At 35.2% G+C, this 14,577-nt stretch overlaps 1 protein-coding gene across 1 annotated transcript; it reads right to left on the bottom strand.

Annotated features, from left to right (window-relative positions):
• Window positions 1-11,800: 11,800 nt before the first annotated feature.
• Window positions 11,801-14,528, bottom strand: LOC129452278 (uncharacterized). The gene is made up of 2 exons (XM_055216034.2): window positions 13,220-14,528; window positions 11,801-12,351 (listed from the first exon to the last, which is right to left on the bottom strand). Exons 1-2 carry the CDS (start codon window positions 13,809-13,811, stop codon window positions 12,314-12,316), a joined length of 630 nt encoding a protein of 209 aa, XP_055072009.2. The 5' UTR covers window positions 13,812-14,528; the 3' UTR covers window positions 11,801-12,313.
• Between the last annotated feature and the right edge of the window lie 49 nt (window positions 14,529-14,577).

Raw genomic sequence — 14,577 nt, 5'->3', positions numbered from 1 at the left:
ATTTTTTTCCCAAACTTATTCTAATTTAATACAGTTTTGAACTACAATAGATGTTTGAAACTTGCTTGCAATAAAAATATAAATTTAGCACATAGGACAGTTTGACTTAAAACCTTTAGGATTCATATACCTTTGGATTTACCATTGAGCTTTAAGTGGATCGAACAACTTCATTTTTTTTCACGTATAGGGTTTTGCAAGCTGTACATTTACTAAATGCACTATAAGTCCCCACCTAGTGCCACTAGTGGAGTTCATGGCCTTTTCACTTATTGGACAGTTGTCATAGTTTTTTATTGCTATATATATGCCACAAAAGGTTTAATGTGGCACACAGTAGATGAATCTCTGTGCAGGCTTTTCTTTCAAGTCAGATGAAAGATCTCTCCCTATTGTTTTCCAGAATAAGTCCAAGGTTTCACAATACCCTAAACACATGTACAAGTCAGCCTGTTTTGAGGAACTTCTGGCAAAGCCTCAGAGACTTTCTCGCTTACACGGCCATTTGAAGGCCCGGCCTGGCCTGTCTCTTTGAATAAGACAATAATAATGCATGTCAGATTTCTTTAACCATTGTCCAGCGTTCAAAAGAGACTTTGGGATGTTTTGTATAAGGCTGCAGTTTGGTCCGATTTGTAAGGTTTTCAATTGTAAATTATGCCTTATTTCAGAAAGAAGATTTGTTTTCCTTTGATTCAAATATGTAATCCACATGTGATCGGGTGACTGACACCTGGTACGAAGCCAGTATGAAAAGCCTTGAGGATGCTCTGATGATCTCGATGTCCGCTTGGATTACACTGTGGAATTACGAATTTAGCCATTCAGGATAATGAAATTTGTCTGCTTCCTCATCAAAGATTTTTTGTTTAACACGCCACACCATTTCTATAAACAAAAGCACAGAAAGCTGTCGGATATGAGACGAACCATGCAATATCCAAATATATATCCACATTTAGAAGCGCAAGTGTTTTGATCAAATTGAATTTTATGCCTCGTCTCATCTGTCTACTCTCAAAGTCTGAATTGCATTAAAGCACCTGAATATTCTGAAATGCTTTAAAGAATACAAGATCAGGTGATTTTGAGAAGAATGAATTTCATCTCGACTGTAATTCATAGAGAAAGGATAAGAGAGATGTTGACATGTACTCGACTTTGAAGAGCGTTTCCCCACGGCCTGACCTGATCCATCAACTCTGCTGCTTTAGATAGACTCCATATGGTCCAGCATCACAATGCAGCCTCTCCGGACCCGGCCAGGTATACCATAATATCATACACATTTCACCAAAGGCCCCAGCAGGGACCGGTCTGGTACCATCTGATCCAGCAGACAGGTTCTGAAGATGACCCACATCAGATCAAAGATGCGCCGGGATATATATCACACTGCTAAGCTGACGTATTTATATCTCCTCGACACATCCAAATCAGCTCCACATGGTCTGGGTCTCTTTAATAAGGTGAAGTCTGCAGATGTTAGCAGGAGCTTATTATAGATTCAGGAACAAATAGAAAAGAAGGCACAAGACAAACTGGTGGGCTTTTACAGTCGTACTGTATGAATGATAGAGACACTCATCTGGTGTGAAATGATTCATGGTAATTGGCTGTTCTATCAAAGCCGGTGGAGATGAATTGAGTATTAAAGTCTAATGGTATTTTGTTTTCGAGATGAGATTAAATGATTTCATTGAGTTCTCAGTTAAGTGATGTTTCTCTTTACAGACACATTCATAAATAGACACAAATGAGACCGTTAAAGGATTATTGAACTTTCATAAAAAATCCTGATAATTTACTCACCCCCATGTCATCCAAGATGTTCATGTCTTTCTTTCTTCAGTGGAAAAGAAATTAATTTGGAAAACATTCCAGAATTTTTCTTCATATAGTGGACTTTAGTGGACCTCATCGGTTTGCCGTTTCAATGCAGCTTCAGAGGGCTCTAAACGATAAGTGAAACGATCGTCATTTTCTCCAAAAATGTAAGTATGTACTTTTAACCATAACTTCTCATCTCGTGTGACGCACCAGTGCGACATATTATATTATATATAATGCATTATTTATGTGATACAGACACTTGCGGACCATTTTAAACAAAAAACTGACATAAAGACTTTAATTATTGTTATTCCACATACAATAACGTCAGAACGCTCCTCTTTTTCCACACTTGTAAACACTAGAGCGGTAGTTTCGTATACGTCGAATACATCTTTCGACTTGATAACGTAATACGTAAAGTCACGCTGGCGCATCACAAGGCTAGTGCAAGATGAGAAGTTGTGGTTAAAAAGTACTCTTTTTGGCAATAAATGAAGATTGTTTTGCTGGATAAGACCCTTATTTTTAAAAACATTTTTATTTTACCTTTATTTTACCAGGTAGGCACGTTGAGAACAATTTCTCATTTAAAACAGCGACCTGGCCAAGATAAAGTGCAGAGTGTAAAAAAACAAATAGTTACACGTAAATAACAAAGGACAAAGTAACAAAACAATACAATATAGAGATCTCAGATAGCATGAACCCCAGAAAATAAGTGACTGGCTACCCTTATGCCTCGATTTGGATCATTTAGATCTCTTTGAAGCTGCATTGAAACTGTAAACTGTTAAGGTTCACTAAAGTCTACTATATGGAGAAAAATCCTGGAATGTTTTCCTAAAAAAACTTAAGTTCTTCTCCACTGAACAAAGACATCTTGGATGGCATGGGGGTGAGTAAATTATCAGAATTATTTTTTGAAAGTGGAATATTCCTTTAAACAGTACATGTATATAAAGTTAATATGAATGAAATAATAAGATAATAATAATAAGATAATTTTTTTAAAAAAGTTGACGATACCAATTGACTTCCATATTATTTGTTTTTCCTACTATGGAAGTCAAAGAATACCGTAAACTGTGTGCTTACCACCATTTATCAAAATATCTTCTTTTTCTTTAAAAAAATGATCTGAACTTTTTTATTCATATTAACTTTATAGAATACACTGTAAAAAATAATAGGCTGGATTTACTTAAATATATAGTGCATAATTTTTGCATCCATTTTTTAAAGTAAACTGTACTTGAAATTTTAAGTAATTGCATAAATTGCTTAAAATTCCGTGTAATACTTACTTTAAAAAATAAATGCAAAAATTATGCACTATATTTTTAAGTAAATCCTGCCTTTATTTTTTTCAGTGTACCTTCTTTCGTGTTCAACACAATGAAGAAACTCATACAGGTTTATAAGAACTTCAGGGTGAATAAATGATGACAGAATTGTCTTTTTTTGGATGAACTATCCCTTTAAACCCAGTTGCACACATCACTCAATGCCTATATATTTGTCTATTAGAGCCAATACATTGCGAATGTGTGTAGTGCCAAGATGAACAGATAATGCCATGCTGGGAAACACATGCAGATGTTATCCACTGATATCAGTACAGCTTATTTTATGTCTTAATAATACTGGAAAATACACAGCACTTGTTAGTTTCCTGGCCCTCGCTGAAAATCCTATACATCATCTCCAAGATGATTGTCACAGATGCCAGTTTAGTGCTTTTCTATGTAACCAATGATTCCCTTTATCTTTTCAGCAAGTAGCTGAGGATCAACAGATGCCTTGTTCTTCACTCTGCATATGTGATGTGAAGCTGGCACGCCTTGGTGAACTAAGAAAGCAAACATCTTCCTGCAAACATTGCTGTTTGCGTGTATAACCTGCTCATTGGCACTTGGAGGATCATACGGTGCAGATATCTCCAAAATACCTCAGGTCACAATTTATTATCCTTATTTTGAAAATACAGATAGTACAAAAAGTTCATGAATGTAAGCTACACTGGGTGCAAATAATAATCATTATTTTAAAGAAATAGAGTGCAGGGCCACTTTACAAACATAAGTCTATGTATAGCTCAGTGGTGGAGAATTGCAATAGTGGTGCAAAGGTTGTGGGTTTAATCCCAGCGAACACACATAATGATTATGTACTGTATATGTACATTGCTGTAAAAAATATTACAAATTAAATAAAATATTTATGATGATTATTAAATGATTATTACGCCAGAATGAGAGTATAGTTCATAGCCATATCAGCCTAGAAAATCACAACTTTTAATTTTCTGTCGGCCTTAGTACACGATGTAACTACAGAAGAGTCAAGTTTTAAATAGGAAAAATATTGAAACTCTTTGGTTATTTTTTTTAGCACGATGCTAATGGTCTAATCAGATTCAATGGATTGTGCTAAGCTATGCTATGCTAAAAGTGATACCACCAGACCCAGAGATTCAAAACAATAAAAATAAAATTTTTAACTCTAGGGGAGCTGCAAAATGAGTATATTTTCAAAAAAAGTGGAGAGTCCTTTTTAACTTGCACCTTTGCATTTTTTTACAGTGTGGATAAAAGCATCCACCAAATGTGTAAATATAAAACATTTTTCAAAAAAATTGCTGAAACACTTGGTAATATATTATGTCATGTAATGCAGTTCCAAAAGAGTAAGAAATGTGGTTTATGTGACCAAAATCGATTTAGGGTTAGTGTATATTTATTCACATTTAATTTAATTTTTACTACTATGTAGAAAAATCTGTGTTGTTTCAACAAATCCAACTGCTGGTTTAAATTAAACTACAAAAAATGTCCATATTTAAAACAACCATGCAAACAAAACAGCATTTTTTAGGGTGTAACAATGCAAAAACGGAAAAAAAAAAATACTTTAATCTGTTTCAAAGGTGTCTTTTGTCTGGTAAGACAATGAATGACAAATATACAATTAAGATGTTTAAACTTGATCCCCAGCAGAACTGCCCATGTTCAGTGTAAACCAAGGGAGCGAACGCTGCACCCCTGCGGCATTAACTTACACTCTAAAGCAGTTTGGTTGCTCATTCATCCATATGACTACTCTCAAGCAACCCCGGTGACAAGGTGTTTCCAAAATTGTATTAGAGGTCCTTCATAAATGTTTCATTAGAGAGTGTGTAGCATCTTGAAGCATTTAAGTTTGTTTTAATACGATGCAGGTTTATTCCCCCACTTTTTGTTTCAGCGCAGGTTCTTCGCAGTGGCCTCGGTCTGGGGTGTCTGGTGCCTAAGATTGCTCCTGGCTTTGATTTCATCGGAGAAAAACCAAATGAAGCAAAGCACGTCTATCAAACGCAACGGCTTGGACCCTGACAGGCAAACGCTGTTTTGTTTTAGTAGCTGTTTTCAAAAATAGCTTTGGATTCACAATGCAACGAGATGCGTGTAAAAGTTGCATATGTTTTGTATAACAATGCAGAATTCCAGTGTAAACAAGACTTCGTTTCCATCTCAAAGACATTTCTGCCACATCTTTGATCCGTCTCGGGACGTGATCTGTATCTCAGGATTTGTTTTGAAAGAAGATGTGCATTCTCTGGACCATAAAATAGATTTAAGCACATTGAAATTTACCATATTCACTAATCATTTCAATTGAAATAGACAGTTTCTTTTGCTATGTTGCAGCTATTGAAAATAGTGTAGACAATTTTAGTGATTCCAGCCAATTAGGAGTTTCAGAGTTTTGGGGTAAAATCCTGCCACCCCCCAACACAAACACACACACACACACACACACACACACACACACACACAAACAAACAGTGCAGATTAATGAGAGGTGCAGTTGTGATGTTGGTGCTAAAGTTAGTTTCAGGTTCGCAGGGGTGTGTGGGCACAGGTGGCCGGTCTCAAGGCTCTGAACTTGGGCAAACATGCTCTGTTTGCCCTGTTGATTAGTGGGAGTGAAAAGTCTGAGTGATTATTGATGTAAACACAAGAAGTACATTTACAGTAAACTGCCGTTTTTCGACTTTTTCACTTCTTAAGTAACTTTTCGTAGTATGAAAGTTAAATACTTCACTGTTAGTTGGCGTGACAAAGCGATGAATAAACAAAAAAGCAAAAACACACATCTGGTTCTTCCTGTAGGTTCTTTACTGTATTGTTTACTGATTGTCTGGATTATAAAGGAATGTAATCCATTTACAGATGTTAGCTGTGATATTTAGTAACGCAATATCCACAGACTTTGGCTTTTATTTATTCGTATGACATGTTTTTGTCATGTGTTTCCACACAGATGACATTTCACTCAAAATACAAAAATATTAACAATTAATTATTGTTGTTGTAAATAAAAGTAAAAACACATTGTGTATAGTGTGTATACACACTGTGTAGACAGTAGAGACTGTATCACCTTATGGATGCAGATTTGATCATTTAAATAATCTTTTTTGACTAAAAAAAAATTAATGATGCTGCTTTAAATGCACATTGTTTAAAACACTAAAACTGGACTACAGTAAATTAATGAACTATTATGATATAAATTATACAAATAATGAATTAATTCATTCATAAACACGTTATAATAAGTTTCGCAGCACACAATATGTGACCCTGGACCCTGAAAGCCAGTCATAAGTAGCACAAGTATATGTGTAGCAATAGCCAACAATACATTGCATTTGTATGTGTTAAAATTAGCGATTTTTTAATGCAGAAAAAAATCTTTAGGAAGTAAAGATCATGTGTCATAAAGATTTTTTAAAAATTTCCTACACTGTTAATATTTTTGCAGCTGTTTGCCAGTAACTTACTGAAGATTTAAATGTGGGCTGTCAAAAGATTAATCACGATTAATCGCATACAAAATAAAAGTTTGTTTTGGCATAATATACATGTGTGCAATGTATGTAAATACATACACATGCATGTATGCATTTAAGAAACATTAACATGTGTATATATATATATATATATATATATATATATATATATATATATATATATATATATATATATATATATATATATATATATATATATATATATATATATATATATATATATATATATATACAGTGTTGGGGAAGTTACTTTTAAAAGTAATGCATTACAATATTGAGTTACTCCCCAAAAAAGTAACTAATTGCGTTACTTAGTTACTTTTCATGGAAAGTAATCTTACATTACTTTTAAGTTACTTTTGCGTTACTTTTTCTTACTTGGCTGAGGTTTGATCTCTTTCAGGCCTTGCAGGTGTTTTTTTATGATCGCAAATGTCAAGCTCTGGCCTGCCATCTTCGTTTCTGACTCAAACTGTTCCCGCTCCGGTGCACAGAATGCGTAATTCTATGTTAATATGTTCAGTTTTATTCAGTACATTATTTTATTTTTAAATTGAACTAATTAAACTGAAAAGTAACTTGCATTACTTTTTTTAAAAAAGTAACTCAAATATTAATGTGTACATTTATAAAGTAATGCGTTACTTTACTCGTTACTTCAGAAAAGTAATATTATTACGTCATGCGCGTTACTTGTAATGCGTTACCCCCAACACCGTATATATATATATATATATATATTATATATATATATATACATATGTTTTTATACTATATATAAATAAATACATTATATAAATAAAATTTTTCTTAAATGCATGTGTGTATTTATATATACATAATAAGTACACTACACACAATATATAAACAAATATATTGTGCAAACACAAACCTTTATTTTGTATGCGATTAATCGCGATTAATCTTTTGACCTAATTTAAATGTTAAACATTAACAAGTCTTAATCTTTACAGAATAAAACTATAAAATGACGCAAAGCATTCTGGGAACCAAAATCTGAAGGCTAAAAACAGAAAAAGGTGGATGAGGATTTCTGGTTCACAGAATGCTTTGCATGGGTCTGTTTTTTTGTATTTTTATTCTGGAAAGACAAAGACTTGTTAATGTTTAAAGTTCATTTAACTAACTGTTGCTAGTAAATTACATACATTTAAATCTACTGTAAGTTACTGGCAAACAGCTGCATAACTACAGCAAATGTTTTACAGTGTACACTGAAAAAAATGATTCATTCAATTTACTAAATTTTTTTAAGGTAATTGTAATAAATTTATTTAAGCTACATTTAAACAACAAAAATTGCAACCACTTACTTTAAAAAAACTATAGTAAATTGAATGAATCATTTTTTTCAGTGTACCATAAATATATTAAAAAAATGTATTTAATAATCAATATTCTGATTTTTGCCACACTGTAAAAAAACTTTGCTGCCTTAAAATTTTTGTTGAATCAACTCGGATTTACAAGTCATTTCAACTTACTATTATTTATCTTGACTATAGATGAGTTGTTATAACTACAAGTGAGTTGTTATAACTTATAAAATTAAGTTGACTTTTCGCAACTATATTTTATAAGTTGTGACAACTCATCTCTGTTGACATGACTTGTAAATCTGAGTTGATTTAACAAAAAATTTTAAGGCAGCAAAGTTTTTTTTACAGTGCACCATACATCAATGGAAAGCTTATTTTTCATCTTTTAGATTACGTATATATCTCAATAAATAATGACCCCCTTTTTGTGGTCCCAGGTCACAACACCGGCTACAAGACTTTGGAATGTTCCATTGATTCCATTGGGAATAAGGAATGCTGTGATATCGATTGAGCATGGCTTTAAATCCTAAAGGTATTGTTAAAATGGCTCATATAACTCGGTAGTAATCAAACCTTGACATTCCCCAAAAATGGGTATTTAGGAAAAAATGCCTATCTCAGTCTTTATCTTGGTGTGTACAGGCCCAGGCCTTAAGAGGCCCATGCTAATGAGTAAAGCAGGTGTATGATTTAAAATGTGTTCCACAGCTATCGAAAATCTGCTCAGGGACCCCGGCGTACTGTACATGCACACAGATCAATTTCTCAAGCATCATGGCATCTAGATGTCTGTGTGAATGAACATTCCTTCTGCATTGCAAAAACACACTGAGCTTTTAACTCGATGTGTGATGGTGTCGGTGTTTAGGTGCCTATTCATTTGGTCCATGTTGCATGTGTCAGATTTTGCGATATTGTGATGCGTTCTGTGAATACAAAAATCGTTGGATGTATATTCTATTGCAAGCGTGCTGTTTGAGGAAGTGATGTCATAATCGTGTTTAGAGAAGTACAATAAACACACCTGCCAGGAAAACACTTTACCCCCTCACACAAGTGTGACCATCAACTTAGGTCAGAGATTACAAACAAACCCCACTGCAAAAATAAACAAGACAGAACATCATGAAGTTGCCAGGATACTGCTGTTTATTGGGCTCCAGTGTGTTTTGTTTTGTTTCATTGCTGAAATAAAGCTATAGTCCAGTCTACTTGTATGTAAAGCACTGTGAATTACTTTTGCGTATGAAATGTGCTATATAAATAAACTTGCCTTAGTTTGCAAAGAGATTGATAAGTAACAGACTTATGTTCCACACAATCCACAGTCTGTTATTGAGCACTTCACAAACTTTAAAACGATATAGTCCTTTATCTGTTTTCAAATGCTGTATTTAATGTTTAAAATGCTATAATCCAGCTCTTTAAAAGATGAAGCGTGTCATTCCCGCAGGACCAGTGTCACTTGTTCAAAAGGTTTTTTTAAACACTCATTCCTTCTGCCAAACAAATAGACCCCTGTTGGTTGAGTGCTCTTCTGGATGCTTTGAGAAATATTTTAACAGAGTTGAAATGTTTATGCTTTTTGGAGAAATCAAGTAATAAATTACTTATAAATGTCAGATGTTGAACACCAGTATACGCCAGCTTTAAAGGGACAGTTCACCCAAAAATAAAAATTCTGTGATGATTTTCTCATCCTCATTTTGTTCTGTTATGAGTTTTTTTTAATGAACACAAAAGAAGATATTTAGATAAATGACGATAAGCACACAGTTTTCCATCGTATTTGTTTTTCTTATATGGAAGTCAATGGTTACAATCAGCTGTGTGCTTACCGTCATTTATTAAAATATCTTCTTTTGTGTTCATCAGAAAAATTTAATTTATACAGGTTATAGAACAACACGAGGATGAGAAAATGATAACAGAATTTTTCATTTTTGGGTGAACTATCCCTTTAGGCAAGACAGTCTGACCACTAGGGGGAGATGACAGTGAAACTGCATTACATGCCATTAGCATTTCCATGCTGAAAATATGTGGGTTCAAATATTTGATCTCTAATTTCTGTGGAAAAAAGTTCACTTCAACAGTTAAACTAAAGTGTCCTTCGCACAGTGCAGTGTGTTAAGTGTATTTATAATCAAAAGTAAGTCTCTCTTTGCACATTATGGGGCAGTTTCCCAGACAGGGATAAAACTAATCCTAGACTAAAGGATCAGTAAGAGCTGTCCAAAACAACTTGCACTGACATATCTTAAAATACATCAGTGCCCTTTGTTTTGCCTTAAAATGCACACAGGTAATGTTTTTAGTAATGCATGTTTGTTAAAACTACTTATATTTCCTAATTAAACTAAGGCCTAGTCCAGTCTTAAAATAATCCCTGTCTGGGAAACTGCCCCAAATGATGTATCAGTGTAAGCATAACAACAAAGAATATATTACAGTATAGAGTATTACATGCATGTTCGTATATAGGCCAGGCTTAAATGCAACTGTCTGTTTTATTAATTTCTTTGCACACTTAGGAACCCCTTTAGTTAGAAAATAGTTGAAAACTCCTGAGTCAATGGTAAATCAGATCTCCACCTGTACACTTGATCTGACAGACCTCTTCTGGGTCACGAAACATGTAATAAATTGAAACTCTGGTTGTGTGCACTATAATTGAAGCTCTGTATTGCATTTTGTCATAGAGATGGATGACCGGAGCTCATTCGGGGAGTCATCACACACCTGCTGCAGCCTCCAGAGATGAAGCTGGGCTCTGGTAAGAACATCGCCCTGGATGGAGTCAGCCAAATGCATAAATGAAGTCAATACCAATCTCCAAAGACCCTTACTGCAACACTTGTGCTTTAAAACGTGTTAACCCAGTCTTTGCAGGCAAATAATGACGTAACCCTGGCTTTTTTGAGGATTTGGGACGACCCTTTAGCAACTTAACCAGGCTCTTGTAGGTCATATTTGGGCAGAAGTTTAAATGTATTGGGGCTGTCAGATAGATTATGGTAATAATTAGCTTCCCATACAATGCTTCAGTTTAATTCTATCCACTGAGAGCCATTAGCAGTCGAGAAAATGCGCACGCATGAGACAGTAAGACTTATTTTACACACCGTACCTGAAAGAGAGCAGCGTTCTAGATAGATTGCCCATGCTAGATTGTCCTCCTTTGCTCAAAGAATCTGTTGTGCTCATCTATTATGTGTTTCCTCTTCACTAATGGCTCGGTTGTAAGTGAATACAGTTTGAATGTCCCCCCGAGAGGCTTTTAAACAAAGGGGAAATGTTTAAAACAAATGTGACCCCCTTAGTAGGGGACTGCTGGGAAGCCAATTTAATGTTACCATGAGCCTCTGAATACCAGGTCAAGTCGAATAAACGAACACACATTTGTGAAATTGTAAAACTTTTAACATGAAAGATACATATCTTTTTTGATAAAAATCAACAAAAATATTTTACTGAGCAATTATATAAAAATCGGTGTTTAATCTGTCTTTTTATCTTAAACAGATTCGTGATTATTCGCTTATAATAATGATTTATATTTGAGCTGTGATTTCGCGGGAAATTTCAGTTTGACGTCATTTGACTTCAATCCACCTTAAGTAGCCTACCTAAAATAATTAATCTGCTTTTTTTGAAACAGCATTTGTAAGCAAAAAATTATGGAATGCATATTGAAAAAGTCATCGAACAACGTGCACTTTGAGTTTTTAATTTATTTCCAAAAAAGTAAAAAAAAAAAGTCAAGAGCAACATTGCGATTTCTTAATATGTACATTTTTAAATAATAATATAAACTTGATCAAACAGACAACTTAAATAAATAAATAAATACAAATTACATTAACATATAAATAGTGTTCTAGTAAACTGCATGGGTTAAAGGCGGTCTTGTCTACATACAGTAAAGGTAACAAAGTGAACGTGCTCGCCAGGCACCTTGCCAGTCTTTACCCTATCGGTTTGCTCTCAAAAGTAAAGCCCATGAAAAACATCTCATGTCTCGCACAGGGACAAGTGCATGTCTTTGTCCTGATGAGACTCGAGCTTCATTGACAACAAACAACTCGCGTCTGGATGAGCAAAAGGCAGCCTGATTCTACAAGCCACAACAAATTTGAATATAAAAAGTGTCGTGAGTGTCAGGAGAGCAAGACACGGTGAGAAGTCTGCAGATGCTGAAGAGCTGTGAACCATGGTACCATTGAAGAGGAGCGTGAGAAAGACGAGAGCACAGCATCTCTCCAGCTTCAGAGCGCTGTTAATCCCACTTTATCCAAGAGAGCCGAGCTGTCAGATCTGGAGTTAGACAACACAAAGGCAGAGCAAACATGAGTCTTTAGATACATTTTAATGACCATTTAACAAGTCGCTGGTCTAAGGCTAACAAAGGCACGCGTATTTATTAAAACACTCCCTCTTTTGGAGAGGGAATCTTGGGACTTGGTTAACAGCTCCCTTTCACCTCAGGGAAAATACTTGTGTCTGTTTAAAAACGGGATTCATTGGACAGCTGGGAATAAACTGCACAGTAAATATAAACAATAGGAACTGTTTAAGCAAAACAACGACTGTTTGAGTGACATAAGCCTCATTGAGAAGAATTAGCATATTCTCTACTAATCAACAATTAATATATCTCATTCACCTCACAAATTACGTCCAAAAAATATTTTCATCTATATTTTGGTTACGTGAAATTTAAATTAATCTAATTAAATTATTTTTGCACAAAAATATTGTTCTCGTTTTTCTGTCGTTGACTAAACGACCATGTAGATAAATATAATGCATCTTTTGATTGTCATAATTTTCATGCAAATTTAAACCAATTTTTGATTAAACCAATTCATATATTGGGGAGACCTACACCCCATGGTTCAGTTTTTAATATTGGGTTTGAAAAATTTAACTTTCGATTAGGTCACTATCAAATATTATCAAATTTGCGACATTCGCGCCAAGTTACTAAGGCTTGATTTGTCCCAAGTGAAAGCAGCTTGTATCCATGCAAGCAGCTGTAATTACACATCCATATAGGCTACTACAAACATTTTCCCCTCAAATTGTACTGCCGAATTAAAATTTGTGTGCTAAATTAAGATTTGCACTGTAGTGCATTAAAACGTTTATATTATGCTGTATATATGGTGTACTGTTTTCTTACCACTTGTATTCCAGATGGCATTGGTCTGATTCTTATATCCATTTTTCATGCATTCATCGACATATGACTTCGGGTCACAGCCCGACATGAGGATTTCTCTGAGCAGGGCGATGTATGCAATGGCCAGTCTTAACGTATCTATTTTAGAGAGACGCTTTTCGTAGGGAAACGTGGGCACGTGGCAGCGCAGCTCCTCAAATGCCGAATTGATGCTCAGCATCCTTTTCCTCTCCCGGATGTTGGCGGCGTGGCGCTGCACCTTGTACGGGTGATGAGGCGTCAAGCGAAGCTGATGCGGTCTGTGCTTGTGGATCTCGTGGGGTTCGTCCACAGAGGAGCTGTCCACTTCAGCACCGGCCTCCAACTGTGAAGATTGCGAGTCCAGGTCTGTGAAGGTCAGCTGTGCCTCGGGGAACACAGCCTGACACCCAAGAGAGGACCAGGGGGACAACTGTCCGGTCATCGCGCTGCAGTCAAGCAGCAACGTGTCCAGCTGACCCTGAAACTGAAAATTGGGGTCCATTTGGCCCCAGAAGGCAAAATCTGTGGAAGCATCATGGTCGAAATCAAAAAACAGATCCTCCATTGTCATTAAAGTGTGTCTAGGGTTAGTTAACTCGGTTGTGACTGTCTGTATAACTGGTCAGCCTTATATTTACGTCCTCTAAAGTGCGTCCTGGGGATTAAATAGCTTCGGGTCTCACTGCAGGGTGCTTGTTTCTATTCAACAGGTTTGAAAAGGAGCTCATTAGGACGCGTGCCTCCTCCTAATGATTCTTTCATTGGCATTTCAAAAGCACTAGACAACATCAGCTGATACTCAGAACACGTGTCCAATCCTAAAATTATCTTAAGCCGTTTCCTTTTCGGTTCAAGCAGCGTATTAATATTTACTGCACTAACACTGCGTACTGACGTATTTGCTTGCATTTAATTGTGAGTTTAGTCGTTTGGAGCATATGAGTGATCAAATATGTAACCACCTGTCTCATCCTTTAATGCACAAATTATTCAATCACGAAGAAAAAATATATTTTTTAAAAGTCGAAAAAGAATAATTTACTTCCAAACTGATTTTAGTTGTACAAAATAGTAGATATTCCACTTCCATGATGTTGAATGTATTAAATCCATGGTGGTTTGGATGTAACATCAACTATTTTTTAATGATCTATTTATTATTGTGGTAAACATGCATCAGAAGGGACAATCAGATATTTATTATTTTCTTATTATTATTATTACTTGTTGAAATCACTGAACAAAGAACCCTAAAATTGTTGCATTTTTTCGATGCATATTTGGGATCAAGTTGTCTAAAACATTTGTCAAGATATTTGGCTAGTTAATAAAACAAA

The sequence above is a fragment of the Misgurnus anguillicaudatus genome, chromosome 17 (genome assembly GCF_027580225.2).
Source record: "Misgurnus anguillicaudatus chromosome 17, ASM2758022v2, whole genome shotgun sequence".
Taxonomy (NCBI): Eukaryota; Metazoa; Chordata; class Actinopteri; order Cypriniformes; family Cobitidae; genus Misgurnus; species Misgurnus anguillicaudatus.
This window is presented reverse-complemented; position numbering and strand designations above follow the sequence as displayed.

Coding starts and splice junctions, on each gene's coding strand:
- LOC129452278 (XM_055216034.2), bottom strand. CDS start 13,811: ATGACAATGGAGGATCTGTTTTTTGATTTCGACCATGATGCTTCCACA. Junction 12,352..13,219: donor TGCCATCTGGAATACAAGTG/GTAAGAAAACAG, acceptor GTCTAACTCCAG/ATCTGACAGCTCGGCTCTCT.